At 37.4% G+C, this 21,008-nt stretch overlaps 1 protein-coding gene across 8 annotated transcripts in view; it reads right to left on the bottom strand.

The window, feature by feature from the left end:
* Positions 1 to 21,008, bottom strand: part of col12a1a (collagen, type XII, alpha 1a) — a 111,103-nt gene that overhangs the window by 13,381 nt on the left and 76,714 nt on the right. For all 8 annotated transcript variants that reach the window (XM_067456178.1, XM_067456171.1, XM_067456176.1 and 5 more), the window contains 15 exons: positions 19,617 to 19,769; positions 19,458 to 19,532; positions 16,232 to 16,371; positions 15,704 to 15,827; positions 13,959 to 14,102; positions 13,627 to 13,791; positions 13,501 to 13,539; positions 13,267 to 13,405; positions 11,172 to 11,314; positions 10,805 to 10,914; positions 3,434 to 3,592; positions 3,070 to 3,147; positions 1,298 to 1,384; positions 793 to 846; positions 554 to 649 (listed from right to left, as the gene is read on the bottom strand). In XM_067456178.1, coding sequence (XP_067312279.1) covers positions 554 to 649; positions 793 to 846; positions 1,298 to 1,384; positions 3,070 to 3,147; positions 3,434 to 3,592; positions 10,805 to 10,914; positions 11,172 to 11,314; positions 13,267 to 13,405; positions 13,501 to 13,539; positions 13,627 to 13,791; positions 13,959 to 14,102; positions 15,704 to 15,827; positions 16,232 to 16,371; positions 19,458 to 19,532; positions 19,617 to 19,769 — 1,706 coding nt within the window. The remainder of the gene's footprint in view (positions 1 to 553; positions 650 to 792; positions 847 to 1,297; positions 1,385 to 3,069; positions 3,148 to 3,433; positions 3,593 to 10,804; positions 10,915 to 11,171; positions 11,315 to 13,266; positions 13,406 to 13,500; positions 13,540 to 13,626; positions 13,792 to 13,958; positions 14,103 to 15,703; positions 15,828 to 16,231; positions 16,372 to 19,457; positions 19,533 to 19,616; positions 19,770 to 21,008) is intronic.

Genomic DNA, 21,008 nt, shown 5'->3' on the forward strand with positions numbered 1-21,008 from the left:
GTTTAATTAGAAATAATCTTAATTAACTCTAATGTCTTTCCCTTTTTTCCCCTTGTATAAGGTAGGGGGTGCTATTATGCATCTTCTGAGTACTGAATCTCCTGATCAAAACACAGGTGAAAAAGAAGCAGAAATGAGCGATAGCATAATCTGATGCATATGTAAAATGATGTGATCATCAACATTAAACACCATATAAATTAAAACTGCCTAATGTTACAATGTGGACCCAGGATGAGCTACAGGACTGTGAAGCTTTGGAGGTGTTGATGGATTACATCTACTCCATGCGTGTTTTGATCGTTCATCTGATCCAGATGTAGTCTTAGACAAAAATGTGATTTTCTCAGCGTTTTTCTCAAAATGTTGTGTTTTTATGAAACTCACCTACATTCAAGTGTTGATAAAAAAAAAAGAATGCATGAAGAATATATAAATATACATTTTTTAGATTATTTCAAATATTCTGGGGGCCAAGAAAGTTGTTTTGAAAATGATCAAAAATGTTGTACAAAATAATACTTTTCAATGCAAAGTTTTGTATTTTACTTACAGGTTCACCAGGAATAGACAATCCATTAGGGCCCTGTGGGCCTGGAGGTCCCATCTGTCCTGGTTGACCCTGCTCTCCACGTGGACCCATTGCACCCTGGAATGAATAGGTTAAAATTCTGTTCCTTTATCCAGTTAAACAAAGGGCTGAGAGAAACTGTTCCTCTTTCTAAGGTATAAATGGAGGAACCTGTTTAAGTATCTGATCGTTTGGCTTTTATCAGCAGGTTATGAGCTTACCGTGGGGCCAGACTCTCCTCTCTCACCTCGTGGGCCTTTTGTACCAGGGCCGCCCTAGAAAAAACAAAGCATACTTAGAATCTCAATGGCAGTGGATTTCAGAGGATTCATTGTTTTATAAGAAACTATCAAACGGCTCTAAAGACTGATGTCTCCAAGTGCACACGTCCAAGGCCTACCTAATGGTCTTCACTTCTGCTTTCTGACCTATAAGCGAATCCATGAGTAAGTCACTAGTCATTAGCTCATGCTGTGCTGTTAACCGTCAGTAATCCCAGATGTTCAATCCATGCATAATGGTGTAGAGAGAAGAGGCCCCATAATCATATTCTTGTGCTTAATGTAAAGAGCAGGGCTGAAATTACAGCGCTGGGCCTTTGGGGAAAATATCCCACCATCCCTGAACTCTGGACCTTTTCATCCTCATCATCAGAAGAGAGATTTGCAGCGGTAGCATGATGACTTCAGAGACAGAAGAAATGTCAGGGGACTCTAATGATCTTACCGGAGGGCCCGCTGGGCCTGGTGGACCAATGCTGTCCTGAGCACATGTGCAGGAGTGAGGAAGAGCGGGACATTTGGCTTCTTCTCGCTACAGAGATGGAGATATAAATTAGATCCTGCTGAAAACACTAAACAGTTAAAAAAAGTGAACTGCATGTCACCTTCTATATAGTAATATTTACATCAGCTTGAGAAAAAAAGTCACTTGTGATGAACTTTGATTTATGGCATAGTTTTTTATGGTGGTGGTCATTTTATTAAAAAAGTAAAATTTTCTGTATTATTACTATATTAAAGGTTTATTTACTATAAATTTAAGTTCAATCTTAAAATTATTCAAGCATTTTTTTAAGTTCTGGCCAACATATTTGCCAGTTTATTACTGTAAAGTAAGTTTAAGCAAAGATAAAAAAAACAACTGCTGCACTGGCCACATGAGGATCACAATGCTGTACATCTACCTGCCCTCCATGGACAAAAGTATGTGCACACTCCCTTTTAATGAACGGGTTTGGCTAAGCTCTTTAATTCCAGTGAAGACAAATGTTAAAGGAACGGTTCACACAATAACACAAATACACGTGCTCCATGGAAAATAGAAACTCTTACAGGTTTGGAAAGAGTAAAAGATGACTGAATTTTCCATTTGAATTGGGTGATCTAGCCCTTTAATGCTATTATCGTTTTGGTCAAGTGACCATGTTTCATCATGGTCAAGTGTTTTTGGACTTTTGAGTGAATACTGTGTAAAGTTAATTTAAATTCACTAATTGTGTGGACATTGAATTGTATTTGCAATAGTCTGATGTGAGTCATGCATTACTTCACTCATCACTAGCATAATGTTTAAAAATGCATTAATGTGTCTCCTCTAACAGTTCTCTATGCTTGATTTTAAGGAAGATTAATTTTGAACTGACAGCCCTTTTTGTGCTTGACAGCAATACAGTGACATACTGCTGCAAAGGGACTGTGCAAAGATACATTATGGAAAAGGGCAATCGGCATATCAAAACACAACCATGAATTGCTCAGAAGCTTGACAGCTGTGTTTAGGGGAAATGTCTTGTGAAGTCTGCAAAACTCAATCACACTTTCTCAGTTACCTCAGTTATTTATATTGTTTTAAGTGAATGAGTGGGCAGGATGATTTTCACGCAAGTTCGAAGCAAAAATTCTAGGCTACAAGATCCATTTCTCAAAAGTCTTGTGAACAAATATTCAGTATGAGTTTTATGGCCCTATTTAATTGGCTTAATTTTGTTTTCACAAACAATGCATACAAATAAGTTACCTGGTTGCCTTAAAAATCTGAGTTCATACAATGAACATGTTTGAGAATCGACAACCTATTTTCAAGAATTATCACATTTTTATGGGGTTCAGATATGATAATATTTTGAGTTTCTATTTATTAAACCAATTTCCTTCATTGTATCAACTCAATTTTTTTTATTTCAATAAACTCTACATTTTAAGGCAACCAGGTTACATACTTTTTTAACTTAAACCAACAAAAAGTTGTTGGGAAAAAAACAAAACAAAAAAACAGTGTAATACTGTGTAAGATGTCAAATGTAGGGAAATCCTAAATCTTTCCCTTAATGTAAGGGAAATAAGTCAGGGCATGTCAAAACCAGAAAACACTTCAGACCCCAGAGGGTTAATCGGCTTTCTCTAAAAGCCATCGTACTGACTAAAGAGTAGGCACAAACTCAGAGAGTCACAAAGCCCACCCCTCAAGATGACAATCTATACATAATCCCTACTTACCATTGCTGGAATATCACAACATTTGTCTCGACTTGTCCAGCCCAAACTGCAGACAATATCAAACATCTGGAGTTGGAACTGAGGGAGAGACAAATGGGAACACAAACGGATGTTACAGATGGCTCGCATTGAGAGCGGGGAGTTGGGGATAAAAAAAAAAACCATGCCCGCATGCACCCAACAGTGTGTTGAAAAGGAATACAGACAGAAATCGAATCCGTTCAGGCATGAATGGGTGGGAGGACATGCAACTGATTGAGTATGAGGGGACAATGGGAATGACAGGGTAGATTCATAGGATTAATAGTGCATGTTCAGATCCTTTACCGTATTGAAGGGAACGAGGGGAACAATCTGCACTTACTGTGGCTGACTGCTTCTTTGAACCACCAGACTTTGCCATTTTTCCAAGGACTTCGTAGCCGTCTGTGGATATGTTGTTGGCTGCTTTGATCTCTTTCTCAGCCACCTCTTGGCAGTCAATGTTGAGTTTGACATTTTTCGGTGAAATAGAAATATGAAGCTGAAAAATAAAAAGGCATTAGTGCACATACTTCAGTAGTGCAATCCAAACATTACTCAGTACTCTAGACATCTCGGGTTGGTTCATAAATCTTCATGAAAGAGATTCACGAAACTTTGCCTGATTGACAAAAATTCACAAAAGTCATCCTTTCCTCAACCATTCTCCCATGACAACATTAACCCCACGGCCTATAAGCTATGTTTAGAGTTACGCTCTCAACTCTTCCAATAACAGTTTCTGTCCAACTATAATGAGTTTAATTAGTTCATTATGTAAAGACATGCCAATTGTCGAACACAAATTAGAATCATCATGTCAGCAGATAATATTAACTGGTTTACCATCTGTAATTTCCCCTTTGAATACACTATGAGAATCTACATGCGGATGCAACCACCAAAATGTTTTTTCCATCCTTTTTTTAGGGGGAATACAACGTTTTCTTTATGTAGCGTCACCACATGTTGCTATTATGTCATTCTGCGGCTGACCATCTAATGTGCTGGTTCCCCTTCTTTTCAGTCAAAAAGTCTGACCGTCTTATACATCCGATATTCATACTTTGTAGATGAGCAGTCCAAATGCAAGGTCATATTTCTTGCCACAATACTGTCAACATCTTTGGCAACCAGCATTTGGCTTCCCATAAGTAGAAGGGGTCTTAAGTTAAGGCTTTGGATAGTACATTTCAGAAGCTTATCCAAATAGTATGTTCAAAAGCTTTTGGGAAGTTAAGAATACAATACTGCCGCTATCAATTCAAAACCTATAAGAAGAGAGACTATTCTTTGTAAAGGGGAAAGTGTGTTGTAACGGTCAGGGCCAAATAACAGTGATGCTGTCTAGTTCTTTTGTACCATGTACTTTGCATTCAAACTTTCTCCAGTCCTCCCATTCTGGCTACTGTGGGTGTCTGAAAATGCCCACCATATGGTTTCATTTTGCTCTGCTCTAGTCTTTCACTCTGTCCTGTCAGACTTTCATTATATCTATCTGCCTCCATTTCATAGTTGCACATTTGGCTGTCCATCTTCTCCCCACCATTTCCTCTACCTTATGAATTCAATGAGTAAATTCACGTTTTAGACAGGAAGTGGTTTTAAATTATAATTTTCAAATTTTACTTTCCATCTCTTAAGCGTTGCATTGATACTTCCTGTCTACATAGACAGCAAGCAAACTGAAATGTACATACATGCACAAATAGTGTTTTTATTTGAGGTGCATGAAACCCTTTACTGTTCTTTACCTATTATACATTTTACACTGAAAATCCTTTTTTAACAGTATTTGTGTGTGCTATGCATTTTATGCTTTTAAAACCAAGTAGCTTTATATTGGGCAATGTGGCACTTGCGTCACCAACTTGCAAAATGGATTCCTTTTGAACTGACTTGATCTTGCTTGTGAAATTTCGCTGAGCAATGGAAAATTGGACCGCACCTTAACTGGTCATTGCGGTGAATTTGTGTGACCAACTTCAACATGAGTGAAATGCAAGTAGGGGGAAAAAACCTGCCATCACACAAATCTCTTGATTGCATGGATTCCTATTGAAATCCTACTTGCTGGTGAAATCTCGTAGAGTACCGGTAACGTGACTGCACCTTAAAGGCCCGTTCACGCTCAAAGACGATAGCTATAAATATAATGACAAAGATATAGTTCTAAAAATCATTCTCAATATTAATGATAACAGCACAGAGAAATGATTTTGTTGGAATAACTTTCAGAACGATTTTTACAACCACTAATTTACAGCCAATCAAAATCCATCCTTCTGTAACGAGCTTGAGGATTTAAAGCGACAGACAAGCATGCGCTTAGAATAAACAGAAGGATATTGTCCACTGATTTGGACTCTTATATATTTGTCTTTATAGTTATTATTCTTGGGGCTATATTTACTAATAGCTCGCACCAGCGCAACCTCTTTTGGCATTAAAAACCTACTGTCAGGATTTCTTAAAGACATGCTGTGATAAATTTGCACTAAAATGGTGTGGACAGCCTGTTTTATGGCTTACCTTATTGCATATGCATTTGTAGGAGTTTCGCTTTCCTTTTATGCGATTACGCTTAAACGCTAATTTGCTCTGTTAGTAAATCTGGCTCTTAGTGTGACTGGGCTTTAATGCTTACCACTGCATGACCAAATTGAACACGAGCAAAATCTATATAGAAAACTTTTCCGCCCTTGCACAAAACTCCTAATTGTGAAGATTTTAATAAAAATGACTGGATTTTACTTACAAAATGTCATGAGGAATGATAAATGCGACCACACATTAACAGTAAAAAGCAATTATGAGTCTAATCTGTGCTTCATGTGATGAGTGCTTCCAAACTGTTCACATGATCTGAACTTCAAATCTAACTCGGAAAGCATTTATTCAGGGATTAATTTCAGTTACTAAATTCATAATCAGAGGGATTTAATAAAAGGAAGGAACTGGCATGAAGAAAGGGCCAGTGTTCTGTGTGGTATTGTGTGGTTGACCATAGAAACCCTTTAATGGCTGTTTTCATTTCCTATGGCTTTCTAAGCACTCTTGTTAAACACAGTACTGGCACAGTGTACACACTTTTGTGGACACTCGTGTCTTAATTCTGATAATAAAGGCTTGTATGTTGTTATTACCTATTACAAAGAAATTAACTGTTATAAATCCATAACCCTTCAGATGATGCATGTTCATGTGGTTTGGCAGTGGCACAATTCCGGGTCAGTGCCATTTGAGACAAATAAGGAAGGATTCCTATAGGCTTCACTTTCTTTGAGCAACATCGTTTTTGTTGACTTTCTGGTGGTCTTGACAGGCTTCATGAGATTCACCCCATGACATTGCCAATGCAAAATTCTCCACAATATGCTAGGGTGTCGCTGTCATTTTTGTCTATTTTATCTGTCCAAATGAGTAACAGCACATTTATTTTTAACAAACTGCATAATCTGAAGTATCATTCATGCCCGTTGAGTGCAAATGGTGCGTGATGATATTTGCTGTGTAGTATATTAACTAGCCTATATTAGTGTCTACAGCATGATAACGTTATTTTTCTTATAAGCATGCACTCCAGTTTTGTCGCCGAGCACTTTAAAGTCAGTTGGATTATTTTTGCCTGTCAATGTTTTTATCATTCATTAGCTGGAAAGATTTTTCTGAAAATGATTCCAACTATTGTTCTCGTTATTGCTACAGTTGTGGTGTAGATGTCTCTAAGAATGAGTATTAAAACACTACAGTTATCATTATCATTACAGCAGTTGTCCTTGGTGTGAACAGGCCTTTAGTAAAGCACAAACAAACCTGAGATAGAATAATACATTCTTTCAGTGTTAAGAACCGTCTCAACTTTCCAAAGCATGATGGGTTAGCTGAAACTGAAAGGTTTCCTTTGCATGTCACCAGTCTGTAATCTTGTGACCAAGGTGGTCAGCTAATCACAACCTTAGCTCAGAATTGCAGTTCTGTGTTCAAGTCTCCAGTAATGCCAGAGTGTACAGTAGAGTACAGCTGCAAACCAATGCTTTGCTGCACGAACCCTGGACCACAAAATGGCCCTTAGATGAGCCAAAATGCACACTATATGACATCACTTTGTCAATGAAGTCATTGTAATGATGTCCATGGGTGAATCTCATGCAAACAATCAAACGAAATTCAAATAAAAGTCTGTGTTAGGTCTGGTTTTTGTTTGTAAATTCTCATTATTATTACTGGTGATTCTAATTATACTATGCCACGTTACAAAAATACAGCTTTTTTACACTAAAATACTAATACAATGCTGTAGAAAAATACTATAATAATGTGTAATGCCTTATAATTTAAAGCATTAGTTCACTTTAAAATAAAAATGACTCCATGAATTGCTCACCCTCAAGCCATCCTAGGTAACTTTCTTCTTTCTGAGGATTACAATCAGAGTTATATTAATAAATATCTGATGTTTCCAAGCGTTATAATGGCAGTGACAGGGCTCACAATCTAAAAAAAGTGCATCCATCCATTATAAAAGTAATCCATGCAGTTAATAAGAAAATCAAGGGGGATTCTGAAGCGAATCGATGGGTTTATGTAAGAAAAATATCCTTATTTAAAACTTTATAAAGTAAAATATCTATATCCGTATTCAACTTACACAGAAAGTGTAGCACCTAACACTAACACTTACGCTGCGTCCGATGCCAGTTGCACCAGTTACAGTTTTTTGGAAAGTTGAATAGGAAAGGCGGTCTTGTGGAGGCTTTAATATTGCTTTATAAAGTTTTAAATATAGATATTTTTCTAACATAAACCCATCGATTCACTTCAGGCCTTTATTAACTCGTGTAGAGCACTTTAATTATGGATGGATGCACTTTTTTGGCCTTCAAACATGTTGGCCCAGTTCACTGTCATTATAAAGCTTAGAAACAGGGATTTGTACTCAGGACTCGGACTCTGTCTCGTCATGGACTCGGTCTTGACTTGTACTCGAACATATTAACATATGTACTCGACTTATTCCCGAGTCCACTCGAGTCCCATCTAAAATATTCATGATTATTACTCTAGGTTAATATTTCTTTAAATTGATGAGTAATCAATGATGTGTGATTTTCTGAAGTGCAACTGCGCATGACTAACATTAGTGCAAAGGTAGCAGGACTCAGGTCAGGAAGGATGTGATGTGGAGCGAGCCTTTAGCTCTTAACTATGAGTGAAAATGTCTGCTACATCATCTGTTATCCAGTGTGCATGTAACAGCCACATTGAGGTCATAAGTCATAAAACTAAAACAAACCAACAATGTTTGACCGCCCGCCCACTCTTCCTCCGGCACATTTCTCAAACACATAGACATACGAATCCATATTAAACCCTGTGGCTCGTGGCGACACATTGATGTCTTAAGACACAAATCGATCGCTTTCTCAACTGTTTACCCAACAGTATTTGATATGGTTTTCCTCATATCAGGCGAATCTCATCTAGTATTGCCCAGCGTCATTACTTCCGTCCAAAAAGGTCTAAATGTGCGATCATATATATATATATATATATATATATATATATGTACATATCACGATCAAATATCTACAGCTCTGAAAAAAAATTAAGAGATCACTTAACATTGATTTCTCAATGTCGGATGAGGCATCTACGTAAATATAAATATGATCGCGCCGGCTCTCTCTGAACTCTGTCTCGACTCGGACTCGACCTTCTCTGAACTCGGTCTCGACTCCGACTCGAATAAGCTGGTCTTGACTACAACACTGCTTGGAAACATCAGGAAGTTTTTTTAATATAACTCTGATTGTGTTCATCAGAAAGATGACTGTTATATACACCCAGGATGACTTGAGGGTGAGTAAATTATGGGGTTATGTTTATTTTTAAATGAACTAATCCTTTAAATACTACTTTAAGGTTTTAGTATTACAGTAATGGGAAACAGGATTCATTTTCTTTGACTTTCTGGTGGTCTTTACAGGCTTCTTGAGATTCACCCCATTGCTCAAGCTGTGCTTTCAAATTTCACACAGACTGGGAAAATCTTTCATGTGTGAATGTAAAATTAGCACATCTTGAAATCTGATTTGCCAAGAAGCACTTACTTGACCAAAACTGCCAAATCCCAGCTAGTATAAATTACCGTCTCCTGGTTGTCAGATGTTTTTTACATTAGCAATCAAACTATGTCAGCAGTCACTTGGGACAAACATGACAAAATGATGACATGTTTAGCTTTAAAGAGACTCAGCGTGTGCACTGGGCCTAGAATAACCTCTGAGAAAGCAAAACCCTTTATATAAAAATAACATCATTAATGTCCACTTTTACAACATATTCAATGGTAATGATTGATGATTTTCAGCTCACATGAACCACAAACTGGAAACTGCTCTTGCACAAACCTGCAGCTATGATCTTGCTTACAATGATGGCGGGAGAGTCTAAAGGCTAAAGCTCTGTGCGGCCGTTAAACACCGCGATTTAAAGCGAAAGGCAAAATCAACAGTGACAAATCTTTCACTGAACTCCAAAAGTCTTCAGTGGGAAAGTCGTTCTGAATTTATCAGCCAAGAGTTATAACGCACAAAATAGTTTCCAAAATCATTATACAGTACCAAACAAACTTTACTGCTTTGCAGGGACTCATATTCATCCAGAGAAATTCCACTATTTTCATAATGTGCTGTATCTGGAAGTATTTAAAAAAGGAGACTGCGAGTTCAAATCCATCTATTGATTCATTTGCATATTAACATTCACATTCAAGACATCCGGTCAAGATAAAGAAGACGAACATCTGCCACCTCATCTAAAAGAACCAGTTTAGGTCTTTAGAAGTCACCTTGGCTTATCATGAAATATGCCTATACAGTTTTATAATTTTAATGTTAAATGATTTCAAGGGGGAGCTATTAAGCCCTATTTCAACACAGTAAAAGTTTTCATGCTTGAATGTTCAAAAGCACATTATTTCCCCATATTCTCCATTGTTGCAGCTCGTCTCTTCCCAGTCTGTCAGTAATGCTCTGTTTAGTTCCTGTCTCTATGAAGCCCCTCCTTCTGAAAGCACAGCGTGCTCTGATTGGTCGACTGGAGCAGTGTGTTGTAATTGGTCAAGCGCTTTGCTTTGAGTGTGTTTGGGAAATGTCCCGCCCCTTACTATAACCACCAGTGTCCGTGACAACACCAATAGGTGTCTAATTTTTTAAGGCAAAAGTGGGCGGAGTCAGTCATCACTATCTTAGCAGCACGTCACTCCAGGATAACTGAAAACGGGCAAAAAGGTGGGACGTGGGTGGAGCTGAGGTGCCTGCTTGCTGAAACCATGCCTGCCTGTCTAACTTGAACATAGCGGCAATCCACCTGTCACTGAAGTGGCCACGCCCTTAATTATGCAGAACTTTAAGGCTTAATATAATCTAAACGGATGAGTTATAAAAATAAAAGTCACCCCCTCACAGTTGTCATGAAGGACAAAATTAGCTACCAAAACCACTTTTTGTACTAGGCTGTAAACATATTTTTTCTGGTGTAAAGTTGGGCATTTTAACATGGGGACATTTCTATGGAACTGCCTCACTAGCGGCCAGTCATTGAATAACAGTTGTAGTCACTTACATTACACACTAAAGAAAGTAAAAAAGCATAAAATGACCCCTTTATATGACCAAGTAATCAAGGGAAGTAAGTAAAATCATTGTACCTTATGGAAACTGCCGTGGAAAACTTTCTTCACGAGGTCGTTATCAAAGGAGACTTTCTGAATTTCACCTCTGGAGTCCTTATTGTAGAATGAGATGGCTCTACTGGAGGCTGAGAACAAAACACACACTTACAAATGGCTCTGCACTGAGTGCTAGGGCAAAAATGATGCAAAAACAACACAAAAAAAGGAATTTCCATGCTAATTTGAGCTTGATGCACTAAACAGGTTGACTGTGCATTTCTGAGCAATTACTGCTATAAATCACTGCAACTCTAAAATCTGGAACCCATTTAAAGAATCTTGGTTTCTAAATAAGGTTTATCAGACACCGACATGAGACATTGAAGATCAAAATGGTGCTTACGGTCAATGGTGAGCCCGACTTCAGGGTTGTTGTTCTTATCTGATATCTGCCATATATCAAACGCATCTTTGCCGGTGTCGGGAAGGAGACGGAAGAGGAGAATCAGTGTGTAGGAGGGAGGAAGACCATCTGGATGGATTTCCCTTTAAAGAAAAATACAAGTCAAGTTAACTTTTTTTATATAGCGCTTTTTACAATGCAGAGTGTTTCAAAGCAGCTTCACAGTGTTGACAGGAGAAAATGGTGATGTTATCCAGCTATTTTCAATTATCATATAGCGTCAATGTGGGCATATCAGTAATTTAGTTGATATAGTTAATTTAGTTTAGATTTATATCAATTTATTTGGATATTTAGTTGAAAATGTAGTGTCCCCAACTAGGCAAGCCAAGCCAAAGGCGACAGTGGCAAGGAACCAAAACTCCACCAGGGCATGATGGAGAAAAATAAACCTTGCTCATTTAAATACAGCTATTTTATCAATGCAAAACAACTTTTATCAACCTTAATTTTCATAAAATCATGCCAGATTCACCCTGTATGGTAAATATTGCATGTGTCTGATGAGAAAACAAAAAAATAAAGGCTTTATAGAAATTAATTTATTGTGCGGTGAAACCAGACATGAATCAAAAAGCGCAGAACAGATTCATGCACCGCCCGCTGAGAAAAATACAAACAGACTCGCAGCCTTGAGAAATCGTAACACACTGAAAGTATTTTCCCTCCTCTGGTGCTCTGAATGTTTCCACTTCAACAGCTGCTTGCCCACGCACACATACAAATCATTAGAGATAAATGAATAGAGCATGCCTTGGCCAGAGACCTTCAGACCAGATCTTCAGTGGGCAATCAGAGGTAGGCTACACTTCTTCAACCAATAGCATGTAGGCACTTGCTACAGCACCACCGAAACATCTGCCACACAAACCCGCAGAGTTTCAATGGATGCACTAATATTAGATGAGACAGATAATAACTCAACTTTCTGAAACATTCACTCTAGGGTTTTTGTAAATCAAGTAACTATTCTAACGACTAAAAGTAGAAAAACGTAGTAAATTTCTACCACAAAAATGACTTCTGCTTAAACTCGTCGTTTGCACTTCACTTAATATGTTCAGAACTTAGTGTTTCGTTTATTTCTTATACGTGGAATTTGTATTTCTTATGTATATGTTGTGATTATTTTAACTCTTTTTCTTCGCAAAGAACTTTGAATTACCATTGTGTATGAAATGTGCTATATAAATAAATTTGCCTTGACTATTAATTTGTCCTTAAGAAATCTGTTGTCAAAAATGATATAAATTAAATGATTTAATTTTAATATTATGTACATTCGTTTTTCTTTAATATTTTGAACTGGCTTTCAACATGTTTTACGATATTTTTATATTTTCAGTTTTCATTTTAATTAAATTCATTTTCATTTTAGTAATAGTGTTGTGCTTTTGTCGTTATTTAAAAAAAAAATTATATTTAAATTTATTTTATTTTAGTTCCGTTTTTTTATGTAATCTTTATTTACTATTATTATTTTTTATCTTTATATTTATTTAACCTGTATTTCAGTTAATAAAAATGTGTTTATTAATTTCAGATTTAGTTAACGATAATAAACCTAACTCTGATGCTGTTGTCCGCTACAACTTACAGAATACAGATCTTTAAAAAGAAATTTTAATAATAATACTATTAATAAAAAATATATATATATACTATTGAAACAACAATAAATAGAAAAACTTTCCCAGACAAATTTCTTCCACAAAAGCAACCGGCTGGCAGTGACTTCACTCAAGCCAAACAAAACTCTTTCAAATACAACTTTCTCCTCAAAAGTAGCAGGGGAAGAATTTAGTCTTCCCCTGTTTGAGAAAGTCAATCATGAGAATGTTTTTTAAGAGTTCACACTGGAAATTCCTCCAGTATCTACAACAACAAACAAAGAGAAATAATTCTTGGGGAAAAAAGCTGCAGAGACCATAGACTGCAATCCCTCTGAAGACGGTTCAAATAATTGTAATTGCTCGACTACCGTTACAGTCTGTAGGGCAGCACCTTAAAACACATGCACTGCGCTCCGACCTACTTTGTGGGCTGGGAAATGAATGCGTCCTTATGGAGTCTGTATGCAATGTAACTGTTGAAGGAGCCTGGTTCCATGGAGACGCCGCTCATGCCAGCAAACGTCTTGTCAGTGATGTTAAAAGCCTCCAGCATCCTGAAACCTGTGCGTTTTCATCAAAACATCAATCAAGAGATGCATAACAGTGTGTGATGATAGAGAAAAAAAAGACTAGAGACTCGAGAGTCAAGTTCTGACCTGGTGATGTGAATCCATCGAGGTAAATCAAAGGACATGCTGTAAAAAAAAAGATTTCAAGAAACTGTTTTAGTCTTGTCTTTCATATTAGAGTGAACAATGCAGACTAAAAGAATGACTTCTTACTGGATGTTGCCGTTTCACAGATGAACGTAATGAGGTTGTCTTGGATCTTAGCAAATGCATCAAAGTCATCAACGATAAAGACGTGTCTCTCGCTTGGCTTGCTTCCAATGTTCCTCAGCTCAGCAGTGTCTACGTCTGCGACACCCACCACAAACACACTGTAGCCTGTGGAAAAGACAACACTGAGGCTTAAAGGATCATTTACAGTGCTTTTACAGTCATTTGAGATACATCGCCTGTCAAGAACTTGCCTGTGTCGTATTTCACACAAAAATAAGCAATTATACGTTGCAAAAAGAAAAGGAGGTCATGGTCATTGAGATTTGTGTTACCTGCATGCTGCAGTTTAGTAGCACTCTTCTTCACATCATCTTGAGAACGTCCATCGGTCACCACAACCAGAACCTTGGGAACGGATCTCCTCATACCGCTGTCTGAGATGAACACCTTTTCCCCAACATGCTTCAGCGCAGAACCTAAAGCATTCACAGATTAAAACAGTGCACGAAATTAGCATTTTGTAGCTTTTGTTTGTGTTTTTGAACAGAATTCAAACATTTAAGGCCAGATTTACTAACAGCGTGTGTCAGCGCAAAATCTGATTCATCAGACCAGGCCACCTTCTTCCATTGCTCCGTGGTCCAGTTCTGAGGCTCTCACGTGCCACGTGCCACCGAAAGCACGTTGGTGCTTTCGGTGATGGACAGGGGTCAGGATGGGCACCCTGACTGGTCTCTATGCAGCCCCATCCTCAACTAACTGAGATGCTCTGTGTATTCTGACACCTTTCTATCAGAACCAGCATTAACTTCCTGAGCAATTTGAGCTCCAGTAGCTCGTCTGTTTGATCGGACCACACGGGCCAGCCTTCGCTCCCCACATGAATCAATGAGCCTTAGCCACCCATGACCCTTTGGCCGGTTCTCCACTGTTCCTTCCTTGGAGCACTTTTGATAGAGACTGACCACTGCAGACCGGGAACAGCCCACAAGAGCTGCAGTTTTGAAGATACTCTGAGCCAGTCGTCTAGACATCACAGTTTAGCCCTTGTCAAACCGTCTCAAATCCTTGCGCTTGCCCATCTTTCCTGCTTCTAACACATCAACTTTGAGGATAAAACGTTCCCTTGCTGCCTAATATATCCCGCCCACAAACAGGTGACGTGATGAAGAGATAATCAGTGTTATTCACTTCATAATGTTATGTCTAATCGATGTATATTTGGAATGCTAGAGGAAGATGTTATCAAAACGTATAGTTTTGATTGCTTCATGCTTAAAATGTTTGTCTTTAATTCGATAAAGAAAAGAAAAGCATGTTTACATGACCATATGCACTGTCGGCATATAAAGCATAATCGGCTTGAGTACTTGCATGTAAGCACACTCAGTGTCTTTGATTACCCCACCTGAATATTGGTGTCAGTTCCACATTTGGGGCCAGATTTACTACACAGGGAAAATTAGTAGGAGACTGTAACCCCTTGTGTAAAGTGCAAAGTTCTGTGGATGAATCTACCGATAATGTTCCAATTAAAGAAGTCAGCCAGAACATTTCCATTATGAAATTTCCAGCAAATAAAAAATAAATGGCTTGGGAAACAGCTAGATAAAACCCATTTTCCCTGGCATGTAAACACAGTAACTTGCATTTTGTTGGCTTATTGCAGTTTGCATGTGTGAAATGTAACAGGAAAGAGCCCTTACTGCAGATTTAAGCTCATCCAGACTGCAAAATCTGACTCTATTTTAATCCAAGGAATGATATATAAATATGTTTTCATCTCATGCCGCAGAAGCAGAAGTGGTACAGTTATTTAACATCACTTCTCACGTAACAAATGGAATAGGCTATTTGGAGTCAGATACATGAATGATTAGGTTTTGACGTCACTCCTGGGGAATAACTTTGGGAAAAACTGGGGAATTTTTTAATAAAGTCTTGTAAGCTTTGTTTACTTGAGCTGTTGGTTTATTGGTTTGTATACTAAAAGGCACAACGGGTTAATTCAATAAACTGACTTTTGGGAGTTGTCAGTCAATTGGCTGGTATATAAACTGCTCAATGTATCACAAACCTGTTTTGGTGTTTCCTCCTCTGTAATTGACCATCTGAAGGGCGGACAGAACCATTCCCTTATCGTGGTAGGTGTTCAGTTTGAACTCAGTTTTAGCTTCATCGCTGTACTGCACAAAAGACACCTGTTTTCACAGAATGAGAACAAAGAGCAAATGAATCACAGCTCAGTCAGGGAGTCGGGCACATGCAGTCAGGTCAGTTAATTTACCTTTACTTTACCAGGAAGTCTCATTGAGTTTAAAATCTCTTTTACAAGAGAGACCTGGCCAAGGCAGCAGCCATACAGTTTGACAACATATTAAAATACAACAAGTACAAAATAAAAAGAAATAGTAATACATAGAATCCTCTCAACAAAAACAATCACATGCCTTCATTACCACTTTCTTTATGATGGCTTTAAATTTACCGATAGACACCAATTTCTCTAGTTTTATATCTTTCTGCAAATTATTCCATACCAAAGGTCCATAGTAGGAAAATGTAGTTTTCCCCAGTTCAGTAAAAAACTGATCAGTTCAGTTACCTGCATGCCCTCATGGCTGATGACATCGAATGCGCCGATCATGCTGAAGACAAACTGCCGGACTTTAGCGAAGCTCTCGTCTCCAATGCTCCATGAGCCATCGATCAGGAACACCAGGTCAGCCTTGGCACCTTTACACACTGCCATTACAGAACAAAGTGAGGTATAGTATTCATCTATCATCTATCTAATCATCTATCCTATCATTTTTCCCCAATACTTTTGTTATTGTTATTCTACTGGTGTTTCCATAACTGAGATTTCAGTCTGTGTATAAACACTATGAATTAAAGGGTAATTGTTTATTGGACCTAAAATTCCATTCAGCTCTACTGTGACTATTTACAGTAGTTTAAGTTTCCGAGGATGCCACTGCTTGGAAGATGCCAAAATTGGAAGCAATGAATGTGCACTGGCCAGAAAAGCAAGAAAGGCAGTACAGTTGGACAGTAGTTGAACAAAGGCAAAATGTCAGACTTTTTTTATGTATCATGGAACAGAATCAAGATGCATTAAGACTTTTAAAGGATTAGTTCACTTTAAAATGAAAATTTCCTGATAATTTACTCACCCAGGATGTTTGTGTCTTTCTTTCTTCAGTCAAAAAGAAATTAGGTTTTTGAGGAAAACATTTCAGGGCCCGTATTTATCAAGCTTCTCAAAGTGCTATTTTAGTCTTAAGTGCTGAGAATTCATGAAATGTACTCCTACTTTCAAACTTAAGTATAAAAGCAAGTTATCAAATTTCTTAACGCTAAGAATCACTCTTACTCTCCCAGTTATTTAAGACAGCTCGAGAGGTCTCTCAAGTGGTTAGGAGTTGCCAGTAGGGGCTTGAGATGGCACTGAGGAGACACCAGCAAACACGTTTACGTTGTGGCAACGCTTGTGGCACATTGCATTTCTACTTTCTACTATGCTCGCAACATTGTAACAACGTAGATTTGTAAGACGCGAGAGGGCTGTAGAGCGTTGTTGAGCGACATTCAGCAATTGCAAGGCGGCGTTCTGACAACTTATTGCTATACAGATATTCCCCATTTAGCATGTTTTGTGGTTCATTTTTAATGTCAGACATTATACTTTTTATATAGGTCTATTGTTTATCCTATTATTTATGGGCCTAACAGTAAATTAATTATAATCAACACCTGCAACACTTTCAAAGAGTAAAAATGACATACAAGGTTAACTAATTCAACTTTATTAAAACAGCATGTGGTAATCGAACATACATATTTTGTAAAATATAATAGAATAACAATAAAATTGAATAAAACAAATATTCAGTTAGATCTACAGACGTGCGCAAAATCTTTCAAGAGAGGGAGAATGTGTTTGAAAGGTTTGACGACGAGCAGTTAATCAAACGGTATCGTTTGGACGGAGCAGGCATCATCTTTTTCAGTGCTGGTTAATGTTGGACTTTAGACTATAATAAAAAAAATGCTGTTCGACTAATTCAGCAAGCCGTAGCAATCGCTTCTTCCTCCTACCAGTTTGGTTTTCTTTTTTGAATCCATGGTGGCTGTAAAAAATCTAGCCTATATATAGGCAGGTCAGTTAATAGCACACCAGTTTAAAAATTGAAATTAAGACATGTTTATCTTTCATTTCAAATGTGTATATTATAATGTATTCTCTTGAAAACTCTTTATTGTCAAATATGGGTTGAATGTAAACTCCTCTTAGGAATCCACAATTCAATGTGAATTTATCTGAGAATATTCTTAAATAAGGACATCTATTCAGTGATTGGTTCATGCCTATGACATCATCCGAAATCCCGTTTGTGGCACAGCAAAGTGTCGTAAATCAACTCTAAGACTAGCCCTTAAGATTTAGTCCTACACTTTACTTAACGTATGATTGGGATGCTTGATAACTAACTTTTAAGCGCAGCTTTGAGCTAATTCTAAGATGTTTGATAAATACAGGCCCAGGATTTTTCTTCACATAATGGACTTCAATGGCAACCAAAATGTTGAAGGTCCAAATCAATGCAGTTTCAAAGGAAGGGCTTCAGAAGCTATGCGGCATCCCAGACGAGGAATAGGATCGTATCTAGACAAACCATCGGGCATTTTCAAGAAAAAAAATACATTTATATACTTTTTAACCTAAATTGCTCATCTTGCGCTGCTCTGCGACGTGCCACGGATTGCACAATCACGTCGGAAAGGTCACGCAACACATATGTGGAAGTGCCGCCTCAAGCGAACGTGTGAAAAAAACGTTGTGATCTCCAACTTCAAAATCTTCCGACATCTTTGTTTAACCTTTTTATAGCGCACGAGCGCTATGAAAACACAGGGACAGTACTTCCGCCTACATCTAGCGTCACCTTTCCGACGTGATTGCGCAATCCGTGGTGTGTCGCAGAGCAGCGCAAGATGAGCAATTTAGGTTAAAAAGTATACACATTTCATTTGTATTTTTTTTATAAAATGGCCAATGGTTTAATGAGATGAGACCTTTATTCCTCATCTGGGATCGTGCAGAGCCTCTGAAGCCCTTCCTAAGAAACTGCATTGATTTGGACCTTCAACATTTTGGTTGCTAGTGAAGTCTACTGTGTGGAGAAAATTCCAGGAATGTTTTCCTGACAAAACTTAATTTCTTTTCGAATAAAGAAAGAAAGACAAAAAAATCTTAGATAAGATCGGGGTGAGTAAATTATCAAGAAATTTTCATTTTGAACTGAACTAATCCTTTAAGACTTTTTTAAAAGAAGTCTCTTATGCACATCAAGACAGTATTTAAAATACAGTAAAAACTTACAATTTAAAATAACTGTTTTCTATGGGATATAGTAAAATGTAATTTAACCATGTGTTCAAAGCTGAATTTTCAGCATGATTACTCCAGTCTTCAGTGCCCCATGATCCTTCACAAACCATTGTTATATGCTGATTTGCTGCTCAACAAACATGTATTATTTTTATAAATGTTGACATGTTTGTGGAAACCATGATACTTTTTTTAGGATTTTTTAATAAAAAAATAAGTATATTAAATATAAATCAAACATTATAAATATCTTTACTTTCACTTTTGATCAATTCAAGGCATCCATGCTGAATAAAAGTATTAATTTCTTTTTAAACAAATCTTAAGGTAGTGAATGAAATACACAACAAATTACAACTGTGATCTGCATTAATATATGAGAATAAAGTTAAAAATCATTTTGAAAATGTGATTAATCTTTCTGCAGTGTATTTACCATCGAGTGCTCCAGGGATGGTGGGTGGTGGTGGAGGAGTCGGAGGCAGTGTTGGGGGAACCGTGGGCTTCACCACTACAAAGCAGAGAAAGCAGACACCATGAGTACACTGAGAACAGAGCTGAGGGACTGAATTCTTCTGAAGGCCTCATGGCTTACGTGTGCGCTCTTTGACGCTGACTCCTGGGCCCTCCTGGTTGGGGGTCTGCGTGTAGACTGTGGCGTTGTACAGTGCGTCTGGCGTCAGCCCGTCAAAACAGTACTGGCTCTCAGCAGCGGTGATGGTGACCTCCTGAGCGCCACGGTTAGCCGCTAATGATGACACACAAGAGGAGCAATGTGACCTTATACAAATGGTAACACTTGATTTCAATAGTGCTGTACAACTAGAGTTGCTCGATTGTAATAATAATATTATAATAATATAATAAAAATCATGCAAAACATAATCACAATTATCTTTGGTCAATATGATCAAAGTGTTATTTCAACATATTAGTAGAGATTAGTCATTTTAAATAGTGAAATTTCACAATTATCGTTACTTCAGCAAAAACGAATACTCGGTTAACTAATAAGAAAAGGTCATCAAAATGGTTACAGAAGACAGGTTAACAGTCAGTAATACAATATGAAAATAATATATTTTCTTAGTGATAGCTGCTATTTACACTAAGTGAAAATAGTGATGTATTCTACTTACACTGTGACATTAGCAGAATTTTCTTAGCGATGCTATTTAGACGGAAGTGGAAAACATTGCTGTGTATGTTTATTTTAGACATAACTGACTGTGTTTACGTAAATACTCTCCAAAAAGTCATGCTTTGACATTTTTGCTCATCGGTGTTCGAATCTGAGCATGCACACAGAGAGCCGTCTGAGGAGCAGTGTCTTTTTAGCATTTTTAATAACAGGGCTTGACATTCACTTTTTTGCTTACCAGCCTTTGTGGCTACTGGTTTTCCAAAGTTACTAGCCACTCTGCATTTTCACTGGCCACAATTTTGCTGTTTGGAAATTACATTTTATTTGATTAAAGTTGATTTTGGTATGCTTAAATTACTTGATTTAGAAGATTTAAAACCCTTTCAAACTTTTTTTCAAACCACCAAAATCAAGACCACATTGTATATCCGCTGCATATGAGCATAGGCTAATATGAGAAATGTAATGATATGAGTTATTTTTATTTTTATTTTTATTTATATATATATATATATATATATATATATATATATATATATATATATATATATATATATATATATATATATTTTTTCAGATACAGTCGGTTTATTTAATATGTATACATTTATGTAATATCTGTAGTTGTTTGATTAACATTAATGACAGACTGCTGAATACATGGACATAATATTCGGACACATATCCAGTTATTACCCAAATGTTTACGTATACTTAAGCCATAACCGGCTGTGATCATACGAGATACTCCACACGATGGACATTTTGACATGTGTGCGCGCATCTATTTGACTATTCAGGCTCAAAGAGAACTGGTTGCACGTCAACAGAGAGAGCGCTTCT

This window comes from Pseudorasbora parva, chromosome 10, assembly GCF_024679245.1.
Source record: "Pseudorasbora parva isolate DD20220531a chromosome 10, ASM2467924v1, whole genome shotgun sequence".
Classification (NCBI taxonomy): Eukaryota; Metazoa; Chordata; class Actinopteri; order Cypriniformes; family Gobionidae; genus Pseudorasbora; species Pseudorasbora parva.